Source organism: Mirounga leonina, unplaced genomic scaffold, assembly GCF_011800145.1.
Source record: "Mirounga leonina isolate KUSES-001 unplaced genomic scaffold, KU_Mleo_1.0 Mir_166, whole genome shotgun sequence".
NCBI lineage: Eukaryota > Metazoa > Chordata > Mammalia > Carnivora > Phocidae > Mirounga > Mirounga leonina.
The window spans coordinates 36,652,167-36,665,291 of record NW_023270418.1 but is presented as its reverse complement, the minus strand read 5'-3'; the positions used below and the strand labels follow the sequence as shown (position 1 = coordinate 36,665,291).

At 65.9% G+C, this 13,125-nt stretch overlaps 1 protein-coding gene and 1 long non-coding RNA gene across 2 annotated transcripts; one reads left to right on the top strand and one right to left on the bottom strand.

The window, feature by feature from the left end:
* The first annotated feature begins 6,281 nt into the window (after positions 1-6,281).
* LOC118016188 (H19 opposite tumor suppressor) lies at positions 6,282-6,674 on the top strand. Its single transcript, XM_035013539.1, is given in 5 exon segments — positions 6,282-6,377; positions 6,380-6,435; positions 6,437-6,520; positions 6,522-6,561; positions 6,563-6,674. Coding segments are annotated over 5 exon segments (318 nt in total). The 5' UTR covers positions 6,282-6,308; the 3' UTR covers positions 6,632-6,674.
* Positions 6,675-6,938: 264 nt separating this feature from the next.
* Positions 6,939-8,933, bottom strand: LOC118016189. Its single transcript, XR_004680773.1, has 4 exons — positions 7,554-8,933; positions 7,340-7,465; positions 7,145-7,262; positions 6,939-7,069 (listed from the first exon to the last, which is right to left on the bottom strand). It is a non-coding gene; the product is annotated as an uncharacterized LOC118016189 (long non-coding RNA).
* Between the last annotated feature and the right edge of the window lie 4,192 nt (positions 8,934-13,125).

The window sequence follows — 13,125 nt, the reverse complement described above, 5'->3', positions numbered from 1 at the left end:
TGGGCTGCCCCTCGCCCCCCCCCCGCCCGGCTCTGTGCCCACTGGGAAAACAGCAGCTTTATCTCTGCCGCCTCCCGAACTGCAAACAGCCACGTGTCCCTTGGGGGCCACTCTTGGCACACATGCCCTCTGCCCCACGGCCTAGGGTGAGGTCATTCACCTTCGGATGGGGGGCACCGGGGCCTGTGGCCCCAGGAGGGCAAGTTCGCTGCCCGGGGGCCGGGGGCAGACCCTGTTGCAGCTCTGCCGGGTGGGACCACCCGTGGGCGCCCGCTGATTGGCTAAAGAGATGGGCAGGGGCTGAGGTCTGGGGGCTGGGCAACGGGTCAGCCCTGAAGGGCTGTGGGAGGGGGGCGGAACACAAGGAGCCAAGGGACCCTCCTTTGTCACCCCCCTTCCTTAGTGACAGAGCTGGATGAACAGGAAGCTAGCAAGGGAAAACAGGGCAAAGGGCAGTGGACCCCTCCCCCTTTCCCTCCTCCCGCTCTCCCTACCCACCAGCGCACAGGGACCCCAAGTTCTCCAGGGCACCCTGACCATTGCCATGGCCCCCTGGGGTCGCCTCCTGCCCCCAGACCCTCCTGCCCGGCCTCCTTTGCTGTTCCAAGCCAACTCATCCCGTCTGGGCCCCAGGAATTTCTTGGAAAGGGGCCGTGACCTGGGGGGGACAGTAACTTAAAAGCAGAACCCCCAGCAGGCAACGTGGCAGTTTGGCAGCAAGGGTGTGGCCGAAGCACGCTCCCCAGCGGGCCCAGACGCGGGCGGGGGAGCCCATGCTGCCCACCCCAAAGTCCCCCAGCCCCAGGCCGGTCCCCCAGCCCCAGGCCTCACCAGGCTCTGTGGCCTGCTGGACACAGGGGTCCCTCTGCGGAGAGAGGCCCCTCCTGCGTCCCCATCATATGCAGTGCTTCTGGGGAGCAAGGGTGTGGAGTCGCATCCTGCCCTGGCCATGTCCCGGACCCCCCGCCGTCCTCCTGGTGATGGGGGCTGGTGGGGGTCTGGCTGCAGGGAGCAGGCCAACGCGGGAGGAAGCCCCAGGAGACGTGGCGGGAAATGTCCCTGCTCCCGGGGGCCCATCGGGCTGGGCGGGCAGCGGTCACCATGTGGCTCTTCCAGTGGTCTGTGGTCCCAGGATGACAGTCAGCCAGAGCTTGGGGGCAGGAAGGGGAGCCCCTCTGGCTTTTCTGGGGTCTTGGGGGGCTGGCCCAGTGGGTCCCTCCTCCGCGGTGCTCAGCCTGAGACCCTCCCAGAGGCTGTGCTGCGTCCCTCACCGCATGGCCAAGCCACAGGCCCTGGGAGGGACCAGGAGGTGGAGGCCAGGCCCACGGCCCCCCATGCTTTCTGGTGGGGATGTGGGGGGCTTGGGGGTGGATGGAGGAGCAGGCTGTGTAGGACGCCGTGGCATGGTTGCCACCCCCAGACCCCAGAACAGTGGGCTAGTGTGTGGGCCGGGGGTGGGGCGCGGGGCGGAGGCCGAGCAGGTCCGTCCTGCTCCATAAACCCCGAAGGACAGGATGCTGTTGACATAGGGGTGATGTCACTGCCGACCAATGGGGAGCCCGTAGGGGGCTCTGTGTGTGCTTCTCTTCGTGCCGTGGGCCCCGCCACGCACGGGGCGTGATCTGAAAGCCACCTGAATAAACCCAAGGGGCCCCTGCTCTCCCCCTGGGCCCCGTCTCCTGCACGTCCCACCCAACCCACTGCTGGCCCGGGAAAGGCAGGGGCCAGGAGGGGAGGGCAGGGGTGGGAGGAGGCCTCGCGCCTGGGCTGTGCTCTCCGCCAGACATGTGGCCCCCACAGTCCTGTCCCCCACCCCCCGCCCCTAAGCCCCAGAGCCATGCCTCCGTCCTCCATGGCCCCTGGGGATCACGGCTCCCCAAGGCCAGACGGGGGGCCAGCTCCTGGGAACATCTGTGCCCCCAGCCCTGCCCTGCCTGACACCCTCCAGTGCATACCTCGCCTGGGGCCTGGGCTGGGCGAGGCAGCTCCACGCCCCCAGGCACCTCTGCACCCCCATGTCAGGGCTCCGTCAGGGCAGGCAGCCATCTGCCCCAGACCCCTGGTCGTCTGTCCTTATCTCTCATCCCTGACCACAGAGTCCTTCCCTTCCTCCTCCCCGCCCTCTGGGCTGCAGACCAGACCCACGGGTTCCCAACACTGCTGCCCATCCGTCACCCCCACCCTCAAACCCCTGGGGGCCTATCTTCCGACAAGGCTCAAGGTAAATGCTTTGTCGGGCTTCTTGCCCCCATCCCCCACGCCCCCCCCAGGCACCAGCTCCTCAGACCCTCCCGCCCAGCCTCCCACCCCAGCAGATGGGTTTCTGCAAAGTGTGGGACCCGTGGGGGGGTCCACACAGTGCCCCCACCACCCCTTCTCAGCCCTGCACCCACAGCTGCCTCCCGGCCCCGCGGGACAGGCGTCCACGGGGCTTGGCACATACTGGTGCGAGCGAGCTCTGGGCAGGAGCAGGGGCAGGGGGCCCCCCTGCGCTTGGCGCCCATGTCTGTTTACTCGTCCAGCCCCAGGCCCGCGCCGCCCCCCGAGGACCCGGCTGCCCGCCTGTGTCCGGCCAGGTGTTTGGTGATGGAACATGGGATCCCGGAGGACAAGGCCCTCACTGTCTGCTTTATGTAGGCGCAGTGCTGACAAGGGGCAGAGTACCCACAGTGACCGCTTCCAGGAAGTGGCTCGGGCGGCGGGGGCTGCCGAGGAGCAGGCCCTTCCCAGCAAGCCGGCCTGCAGGTGGGCTTCCAGGAAGGGGCCCCCTCGGGGTCCCCTCACCCCTGGAAAAGGGCCAGTCACGTCACCAGGTGCAGGCTGGGGAGAGGTGCAGAGAAGGGAGGGAAGGAGTCAGCGAGGGAGAGGTGGAGAGGCAGGGGCGGCCTAGTGCGGAGACCGCAGCCTCGGGGGAGGCCGAGCCAGCGAGGCTCCTTCCAGAACTTTCCATCCCCCTCTGCGGGTCACACCATCTCTGCTGGGGCCCTCTGCTCTCTGGGGCTTCTCGGGTACACACACACACAGACCCTGAAAACAGGAAGGTGGTGGGGAGCCGGCAGAAGGACACCCTTCGGATGGGGTCCCCATCACGACCAGTGGCTGAGCCTCCTGTCCCCCTGATGGTGAGGGCCGCACGGGGCCTCCGGCCAGGGCCCCCTGCCCCTCCGCTCTGGGAAGAGGGAAACCGTTTGTCTTCCCTGGAGCCTGTGGTGGGAGCGAGGGACCCACCCTCTGCCCGGCCCAACCCTGTGTTTTTTTTTGTTTGTTTTTTAGACTTCCCAGGGTGTATTGTAGTGAGACCCCAAATGTCATGTTAGGCCTGTTCAAGAGTTCATTTCCTTTGTATTGTTGGAATTTTTTCTGCCCCCATTCAGTGGTATGACAAGTGTCTTGACTCCGCCCCGCCCCCCGGCTGTCCATAATCCCTGCCTGAAAGTGGGCTCTTGGGTCATTAAATCCGTGTGGAGACACAAGCCTCACAAAGACACAGGACACACACACAGCAGGGCTCAGATGTCCACCCTCCGGGGACAACCGGCCCCCACATGGGGCTGGGCCACACAAAAGCCAGCAGACCCCACAGAGCGCCCCAACGCGGACAGGGCCCCGTCCATGCCTCCAGCGCCCCAAGCAGAGGCTCACTCATGGGACTGGGGACGCGCACCACCCAGGGCGGCACAGCCCGGGAGCACGCAGGGCCACGCGGGCCACGAGGGACGTGCAGACACACAGACTCTCACCTGTGGACACAGGGATGGGGGGTCACAGGGACCCCCGCTTGTTGAGACTTGTTCCCTCAATGCTGGATGATTGGCTCAGCTGGGGAAGGGTCGGGGTTGGGGACCCCCTCCCCCAGTTTTATCTCCCCCCCGCGGGGCCTCCGGTGGGGTGGGGGTGGAGGGCCGGCCAAAGCCCTGGGCTCAGTCTTCCCCAGACCTCCCCCGCAACTTTGCTGCGCACCACCCCCCCCCCGCCCCCCGGCTCCCGCCGGTGCCGTGCCGGGGGAAGGGGGGAGTGAAATCCAAGCCCCTGTTTGCTGGAGACACTTAACTCAGCGCAGGGGCATTTTGAAAGCGCCTCTGGGTGGCGGGGGCGCCGGGAGCCTGTCTGACAGCCTCTGGAGCCCCTTCTCTAAAAAGCAGGAAATCGGGTTGGGCCAAAGGTAAACACATTCCAACCTGGCTGTCCCTGCTCCATGGAGGGGCTCTGTCAGCGTGGGGGCGGCCACCTCTGTTTTCCCAGTCCCTGGGCGAGGGGGGGCTCGTGACCTGTTTGCCGAGCCTTGGCCTGCGGATCCTGCCCCAGCTGCTTCGGTCCAGCCCACAGCGGGCAGGGGACAGGCTGCCCCTCACCTCTCCTGCACGCCCTGGCCCCTGGCCCTCCCCGCACGCTCTTCCCTCCTGGTCCTGCAGCCCCAGAGCAGAGCAAATGGGGAGGGGTGCAGGCCCGGGGCAGCCCCAGCCCTGTGCATTCAGAGGGGACAAGGGGCATGGCCGTGGGCAGCCCTGGGGGGACAGAGGCAGGCCCGGCACTAGGGGCCCCAGGCATTCTCCCCCAGGTGGGTGTGGAAAGGGGCGACCTCACCCTCCCGCATTCCTGACCAGATGCACTCCGGTTCCCAAGTAGGCCTCGGGCCCCAGGTCAGAGTGGAAGTGTGCTTGTGACTCATGGCCCAGGTGACAGGAGACCGCAGTCCTCAGGCACTGGCCCCACTGACTTCGGGGGCTCAAAGGATGGCCCACCCTTTCCTGGGGCCCACGTTCCCCGTGTTCCCCAGAGCATCCCTCTGGCTTCTCCCGCCTGCACAGGCCACACCACCATCCCCCCAGCGCCCCGGGAAGCTGGCCCAGGTGAACAGAGCTCCAGCAGAGACAGGTGTTTATAATAAGGGCCGTTTACAGACCTCACTCCACACCTAAGGGACCGGCCCCTTCATCTCACGGGCCGGTGGGCCTGGAGACGGACACGGCAGCCCGTCACTGAGTGCTGCCCCCGGCCCCGGGGCGCCTCCGGGGGATGGCGGAGGTGCTCGGGAGAGCCGGAGGGCCCCGCGCGAGGCCTGCCGGCCACCTTCCTCCCTGGTGTCCACCCGCCTAATGTGGAACCAGAAATCCTGAGGGCCCCACTCTTGGTCTGGTGGGAGGGGCGGGGGTCCCAGACACGTGAGGACAGAGGGGAGTCTGGTGGGGACCTTGTGGGGGTGGCACAGCGCCCAGAGTCAGGGCAGCCCAGGAAAGGCTCCCGTGGCTTTGCCATCCGGCCTTTGTCAGCTGGCCGGACAAGGGGCCGAGGACCCCAGCCTCATTCCCACAAGCTGCCCCCTCATGCTCCCAGCGTTCACACCCCCAGGGGCAGAGGGCTGTCAGCCTGGGGTCCCCAACCCAGCTGCTGTCTCGCATGGGGACCCCAGCCACAAGCTCCTGGGGGCTGCACTTACAAGCCAGGCACAGACCCAAGGCCAGACACCAGCAGGACATGGCCCCTCACTCGTCCTTCACCTACGTCCCCGCCCGCCTCCCCTTCTCTGCTGCTTCAGTCCAGCCCCCCCACCCCCGCCCCTCCCTGGGGCAGCCAAATTCCGTGGATGAGAGTGGCCAGCCCTCCCTGGCCTGGGCTGCACGGCCCAACCCAACCACATGGCAAGCCCACTCCCCTAGATGATTCTGCAAACGAATCTCCTAGACCAGGGGTCAGGGGTAGGGGCTCAGGGAGGCCCAGGGGTGTCGTCCCTGAGCCAGTTAGTGCGGCAGAACAGAGCTGAGGGAGATTCGGTGTTGTCTGGCTTCTCTCCCATTGCTGAGAACTCCCTCGGCCACCCCCACCCTCCCACCCCTCCCTGCAGGGGCCCTGGCCCCACAGACCCCTCCCTGGGCCTCACCCCATGTCTCCCTCCCTCTGTCACCCCACCCCACAGGCCCCTCCCCGTGTCATATGCCCTTCCCTGCCCACCCCTCCCCATCCACCCCCACCCACCCCCACCCCCATGATTCGTCCTCGGCCATAGGCCATAACAGCTTCCTGTCTCATGTGCACCCCCAGGTCCCCTCCCCTTCTGTGTGCCTCACCTCACCTCATCCCTGTGCCCCTCCCCGCCCTGTGACTCCCCCTCTGTCCCTGCGCCCCTCCCCACCACGTACCTCTCCCCACCTTTCGCCCTTCCCACTCTTTGTGGCCCCCCACCCCGTTCCCGTATGCCTTTTTCATGTTCCCTATCCCATGCCTCCCCCCCATGCCCATCTCCCCCACCCCCAGGCAAACAGCTCGGATTCCAGAGTCCCTGAGACAAATTGCTGTAACTGTGTTTATTGATGAGTCCAAGGCTTCTGGTGAAGCCCTGGTGGGGAGGGGCACAGAGTGAGCGGCTGTACAATGGAATTGCTTCAAGGTCTGCTCGGTGTTAGGAGCTTCCAGACTAGGCAAGGGGGGGTTGGGGCCTCACACACTCGGCCGCACCTGGGCACCCCCAGAGGTGGACGGCAGGCGGGCGCCGCAGAGGCCAGGCACACTCAGCAGTTCACTTGCACACTCGCCCGGGGACTCGAGGCCAGTTCCACGACTCCAAACCAGTGCAAACGACTTAGTGCAAATTGAATTCAGGAGGGACGGGGAAACAGAGTCATGGCGGCTTTGAGTGTCCCGGGCAAAAAGGAAAGCAAAGAAAGGAAATGAGAGAACAGAGAAAAGGAAGAAGAGAAGAAGGGTGAGGGGCGTGGGGGCGTGGCGGCTGGTGGTCGCCTGGCCACGGCAGGGTGGCCACGGAGGTGAAGTTGCCAGGCGGGGGGGTGACGGACGCCACGGGGGCTGCTCATTGCTGACGGTGGTGCTGTCAGGCTGATCTCGTTCCTTTAGCTTAACCTGTAGAGAGTGAGCGACAAGACACATGAGTGGGGCCGGGCAGGGCGGCCGGGGAAGCTTCCGGAACAAGGGCGCCCGCACTCACCTTCCAGAGCCGATTCCTGAGTCAAGTAGTGTAGTGGTTCCAGAATGCAGCATATTCTTGAGTCAGAGCTAGAGGGACTTGAAGAAGTCCCGGTTCCAAGGCCCAGGCATGAGCTGGGTAGCACCATTTCTGCGGGCGGGGAGAGAGTCAGTGCCCGGCACTGGGGCGCGGGCCCGCTCCCCGGGGTGGCCGGGGGCTCCTCACCTTGTCATTTGGAGGGTTCTAGAGGTCCAGAGAGCAGCAGTGTGTTGACTCCTTCAGGAAGGCAAAGGAACGAGACCCGTAGGTGTTCTGACTCCCCGCGGTGCCAGCCTGGAATGTTCTACGGAAGAAAGAGTGCTCGTGAGTGCTTTGCGGGGCGGTTGGCCTGGAGGGGCCGTGCTTCACACCTGCACTTACCAGGAAGGCCGGACGGCAGCACGTCCATCCTCACCGTCACACCGGACCATGTCATACCCCTCTGAGCGCAGCCTCGCGCCCGGCCTTCGGTGGCTGGAGGGCACGTCACCCATACTGGAGACCTGGCTGTGGGGGTGGAGAAGGCGGTTGAGTGGGCGCAGAGAGCTGGGGGCGGGGTGGGGTCGGGCACGCCGCCAGCAGGCTGGGCACTCACCCCTGTCTCCAGTCTGAGCCTGGAGGCACCGATCGCTGCTCCGTCGTTGCCCGCAGGGGCCCGCCTTGGCCTCGGGCTCCGGAGGCCAGTGCCTCCCCTGGCTCGCCGCCAGGCTCCCGCTCTTCACCCCTGCCTGCGCCCCGACCCCCCACCAGAGCTCCCATTCACTCCGCCCCAACCTCCTCGCCTAGTCCGGCCTCACCAGTGCCCTTGACTCCCCTGGACGCTGTCCTGTCTGCCATGCCAGCCCCAGGGCTGAGCGGTGAGGGCGTAGGGTGTCACCAGGTACACCCTGGGCCCTCTCCCCGCCAGCGTCTGGGGTGCAGTGCCACGTGGGAACGACCGTCCGCAGGCCGGGCCCCCAGCAGCCTCCTTGCTGCAGAAATCTCTCTGGAGCCCATACCTGCAGCCGCCGCTCCCTCCGGGTGACGTCCTTCTGCGGGTCACCCCGCGCACTGCTCCTTCTCTCCCGCTCACCAGCCCTCGAGGCTCCGACTCGGGCCTTGGGAGGCCCATGCTGGAGCCGCTCCTGTACCTTCTACTAAATGAATTTCGGTGGGTGAGATGTAGTGACGGCTGGGGACCCTGCTGCACCCTGAGTCCCCACCTCTCCTGTCCGACCCAGGCCTGGTGCCCCCCACAAGCTGGATCCCCTCAGCCACCTGTCACCTCCCGCGCTGGCAGCCCTGCCTCATCTCCCGCCCGCTCTCCTGAAATGCTCGTTCTGCCTGGGAAGGGCACACGGCCCCCCCAGCCTGCACAGTCTCAGCTCCCCCTGAGACAATGTCACCTGTCCTGACCGCCCTCCTTCGTCCTGCCGCTCTGCCAGGAGGTCAGCCACCTCTCCTTGCTGCTCCTTGCTCCCTGCAACCTCCTTCTTGCAGGAGGCCAGCAAAGCAAGGCCCAGGGAGGGGAGGGGACTCACCTGGCCAACAGACCGCTGTCCTCACTTACCCACGGCTGCCAGCAACAGCCCAACTGCCCCAGGTCCTGGGCGAACCCCTCACCAGCTCCCCTTGTCCACCAGCCGCCACGACCTGAAACCAAAACTGACCGGGATGAATGTCTGGCTCCCCCCTCTTCCCTCTACACCCCCAGCTTGGGCCCGCCGCATGCCATGCCGATGTCACCCAGACTCCAAGACACCTGGGACCCCACGCCACACTCCCGCCAGGTGCCCACCAGCCCTGCCCAAGCCAGCCCCTCAACTCTCGGCCACTCCTGCCAGACTCCAGATTTCCAAGGTGATCCTTGGCCCACTCAAGCTTCCCTACACCCTGTCCCCATCTTCCCCTGGTTGCCCCCAGTACCCCACGCTTCCCTGGTTACCCCTCGGCACCCCTGCTTCCCCAGTTTCCCCCGAACCCCCCCATCCCACCCCACCCACCACCCCCTCCCACACCCTGCTCTCCGGCCCTAGCCCGGGCTTTTTCTAACTGGGGTGGCCCCGCCCAGAATTCCCGCCCCTGCCCTGCCAGCCAATCAGAATGGGGACCGTGTTCGGGGCCACCGCAAGGCCCACCTCCGCCCCAGACCGGTCCAGCGCACGTTCCTCACCCGTCCCAGAATTCTCCAAAGACGGCATTCTCCACACCCCTGCGCTGGTATCCCGTAGACAGGGCCTGGCATTGTCCCCAAATGTCCCCCTCCCCTCGGGTCGGAGCAGCCGGGTCCCCTCGGGGCAGACCATGCACACTGCTGCCCGTCCAGCCCGAGCGCGGCGAGTGCACTCTGCTCCTGATGGGCGTTCTGGCCACAGGCTCCGGGGGCTTGCGCAGGACTCAGGGCCCCCCTCTGCCGCCACCGTGGCTGAGACCCCACACTCACCCTAGGGCCCCAGAAGTCCACGGGGAGCAGTCACATGGGGGTGAGCGTAGGGGATGAGGGCTCAGTTTGGGCCACGGGAAGCACCCAGGGGTCTCGGTAGGTCAGGGTGAGTGATGGATCCCGGCTCCCGCACCGTCCAGTTGACAGTGGCTGTTGGGGCCAGAGCGGCTTCCACAGGGCAGGCTTCCCGCTGCGGTGGGGGGCGTGCTCCAGGTCCCCTGACCGCTGCGTTCCCGTCACCCGGACAAGGCGCACCCGCCAGGTTCCAGGGCTCGCGGGCGCGCTCTGGTGACTAGCGCCCCGCGCCCCCGCCTGCTGGGGCACTGCCGGCTCAGGAACCGAACAAAGACCCGAGAGCTTCAAGATACCCAAGCCGTAGCCTTGGCCAATCTGTCCCTGGAGTGACCACCTCGGCCTCACTGGGGGTTATCGGGGCCCGCGGTCCACAGGGTTCGCCCACCAAGGCTAGGGTGCTGGCACCACGGGCAGAGCCCGCGGAGGCGAGGGAGCTGGAATCAGCACACCTCAGAGAGGTCCGCAGGTAGATCTGCTCCTTGGACCCCACCAGAGTGCCAGGTGCCACCCACCACCCGATGCCCCAGGCTTTCTCATGGCAGAACCCCCAGATTTACTGTGGGAAAAGCCCAGACCTCGCCATTGGCGGACTCCTAAGTTAGGACGGTGCAGACCGCCACTTTCCGCCTTAGGTGGACCCCAGGCTCGGCTGTGCCGGGCGGTCCGCACTGCCACCTCGCGGCCGTTGCGGTAGACACACCACAACCGGCTCGGCACCGTGCAGGGGCGTGCGGTGGGACTCTGGGGCTTGGCTCAAGGCGCGGAAAGAGGCCCCGAAATCCTCCTGCGCTCGGCAGGGCAGCGCCCGGGACGCTGCGCTGCCGGAGGCACCTGTGGGATCGCCCTCTGAAGCCGACACCGCGCTGTCTCCGGCGTGGGGATCCCTCGCCGGCCCCAAGTATACCCTCTCGTCTCCCCAGCTTCAACCACGCAGGCGGGGGTGACTCAGATGGGGTGGCTCCGACAAGCACCTCGTCTCTGCGATGACCCTCAGGGACCGCTGCGGCTGCGGTATCAGGCCTGAGCGGACCCGGGCCGCCGTGCGGGCGGACCCCAGCCTCACTTTGGGCAGTGATGTGTGAGTCGGTGCCGCCACCTCGCGGCCCCCGCTGTCTCCAACACCCCCAGCTGACTCGGCACCATTCAGGGAGTGCAACCAGCTTGGTGGTTGGCACCCGATGCAAGGGGGAGAGCCCCGAAATCCACCTGCACTCGGCAAGGCAGCACCTGGGACCCTGTGCCCAGGACCTGTGGGAAGGGTCTCCCTCTGAAGCCGACATGGCGGTGTCTCCGGGATGGGGATCCCTCACTGCACCCAAGTATTCCCTTTCATCTCCCCAACTTCAACCACGTGGGCGGGGGTGACTCAGGTGGGGTGGCTCGGTCGAGCTCCCCGTCTTCGCGATGACCCTCGGGGACCACTGCGGCTGCGGTATCAGGCCTGGGCGGACCCGGGCCGCCGTGTGGGCGGACCCCAGCCTCACTTTGGGCAGTGATGTGTGAGTCGGTGCCGCCACCTCGCGGCCCCCGCTGTCTCCAACACTCCCAACTGACTCGGCACAGCCAGAGTGCAACCAGCTTGCAGGTCAGCACCCCATACGAGGAGGGACCCACAAATCCTCCCGCACCTGGGCCCCAGGACCCCACACTGCCTCAGGTCTAGTGTGATCTGTTTCCCTCTAGCATCTGGGCTCCCTGTCACCCCAGGACACCGGGCCCCCTACATTCCTAAGTATCCCCTCTGTGGAGAGGTGGCATCAGGATCCTAGGGTGCAGTGGGGATTCCACTCTTAGCAGCACGTGGACTCCAGTGCAGACCCAGTGCGCGCCGGTCGGGAAACGCGGCTCCACGAGCCCACTGTGATCCCAGAGTGCGACGTGGGAACTGGACCCTTGGCTACAGAGCATGCTTGCCACATAAGATCCCCGCCTTTTAATGACCCCCCCAGGATGCTGGGGTGTCTCCTGCACCCCACATTGGTCGCTGTGCTCGGGTGCCCGGGCGACCATTAGGACCTTCCGCAGCAGGACCGGGAGGCAGCTGCACGCCCAGGTCATTAGCATCTGAACACCTGAATTGAATGGAGATGTTAATGCCTGTTGGCCTGGGGTCTGCGGGGCTCCGAGTGTTCCCTTGCCTGCAGATGCCAGCTCGGTTAAAAAGCCGAGTTTGGGGGCTGTCTTTGGTGGTGTCAGGGTGCTGGGTCCAGTGTGCATAGTTCCAGGTTGGGTGGCAGGTGCTGTCATTGTCATGCCTGGGAGATGTGACACGAGTCCCACTCGATGGCGCTGATGGCTTTGAGGGGACCTGTGTCTGAGGGGCTACGGATGATGTGCCCTGACCTCATCCCTGGGGGGGCTCAGACAAGCACCCCTTCTCCCTGATGACCCTCATGGACCACTGCGGAATCAAGCCTGGGCGGACCCGGGTCATATCGCGGGTGGACCTCAGCCTCAGCCGTGACACCCCTAATGTGTGAGTCGGTGCCGCCACCTCGCGGCCCCCGCCGTCCCCAGCACCCCCAAGCAAACTCGGCACCATTCAGGGAGTGCAGTCAGCTTGGTGGTTGGCACCCGATGCAAGGGGGAGAACCCCCAAATCCACCTGCGCTCGGCAAGCCAGCGCCCAGGACCCTGTCCTGCCCAAGGCACCTGTGGGGTCTCCCTCTGAAGCCGACACCGTGCTGTCTCCGGCGTGGGGATCCCTCGCCGCCTCCGAGGATACCCTCTCATCTCCCAACTTCTTTTCAGCCTAGGGTGACTCATATGGTTGTTGGCCCGGGGTGGCTCCGACCCGTTCCCATCTCCCTGATGACCCCCGTGGACCACTGCGGACCCGGGACACGGCGCAAGGGGACCCCAGCGTCAGGCGCCTCGGGCGGTGATGTGTGAGTCAGCGGTGCCACCTCGCGGTCGCTTCTGCTACCCACAACCGACTCAGTACCAGTCAGGGGATGTGACGGGCTACGGGGCTCAGCCCAAGAACAAGGAGGAAGACCCAAGTATCCTGCGCTCAGCAACGCAGCCCCCGGGACCCCTGTGTGGCCGGAGGCCCCAAGAGAACTGTTTCCCTTTGAGCCTGGGCTCCTGTCCCTGCACTTCAGTTTCCTGGGCTCCCAGTCATGTCCACCCCAGAGCAGGGGACCCTGTGCCTCCAAGCAGTTGCTGTCACCTTCCCTTTGGCCCAGATGACACGGGAGCCAGGTCAGTGGTGCTGTCCCTGCGGGGGCGCTCCCCGCAGCACATGGACTGTTGGGCAGCCCTAGGGTGCAGCCATCATGGTAGGTCCTCTGAGCACTTGCCCCCCACAGTGCCGGGGTCCGGAGGCCCTGCGGGTATGGACTGCACTCTCCTGGGGTCCGTAGGCACCTGATTTGTCCACTGGTTCCCCTGGGGAGTATTTGGAGGTATTTGCTGAGGCCTCAGGCTGTTGGCTTCTTGATGGTGCATTTGCATTTCAATAGAATGCTTGGGTGGGGAGGCTGGATACGGCTTCCGGCCTAGGTAGCCAGAGGGGACTCCCCAGTAGAGGACTCCTCGTCAGGGCTCTGCACAGTGGGCTGAGCTTTGGGGTCCCAGCGCTTTGGGGACCCCTGGGGCCAGGTCTGACCCAGGTTGTCTAGAGTGACAGTGGGTGGCTGGGTGCTGTGACAGATGCTGGCCAGAGCCC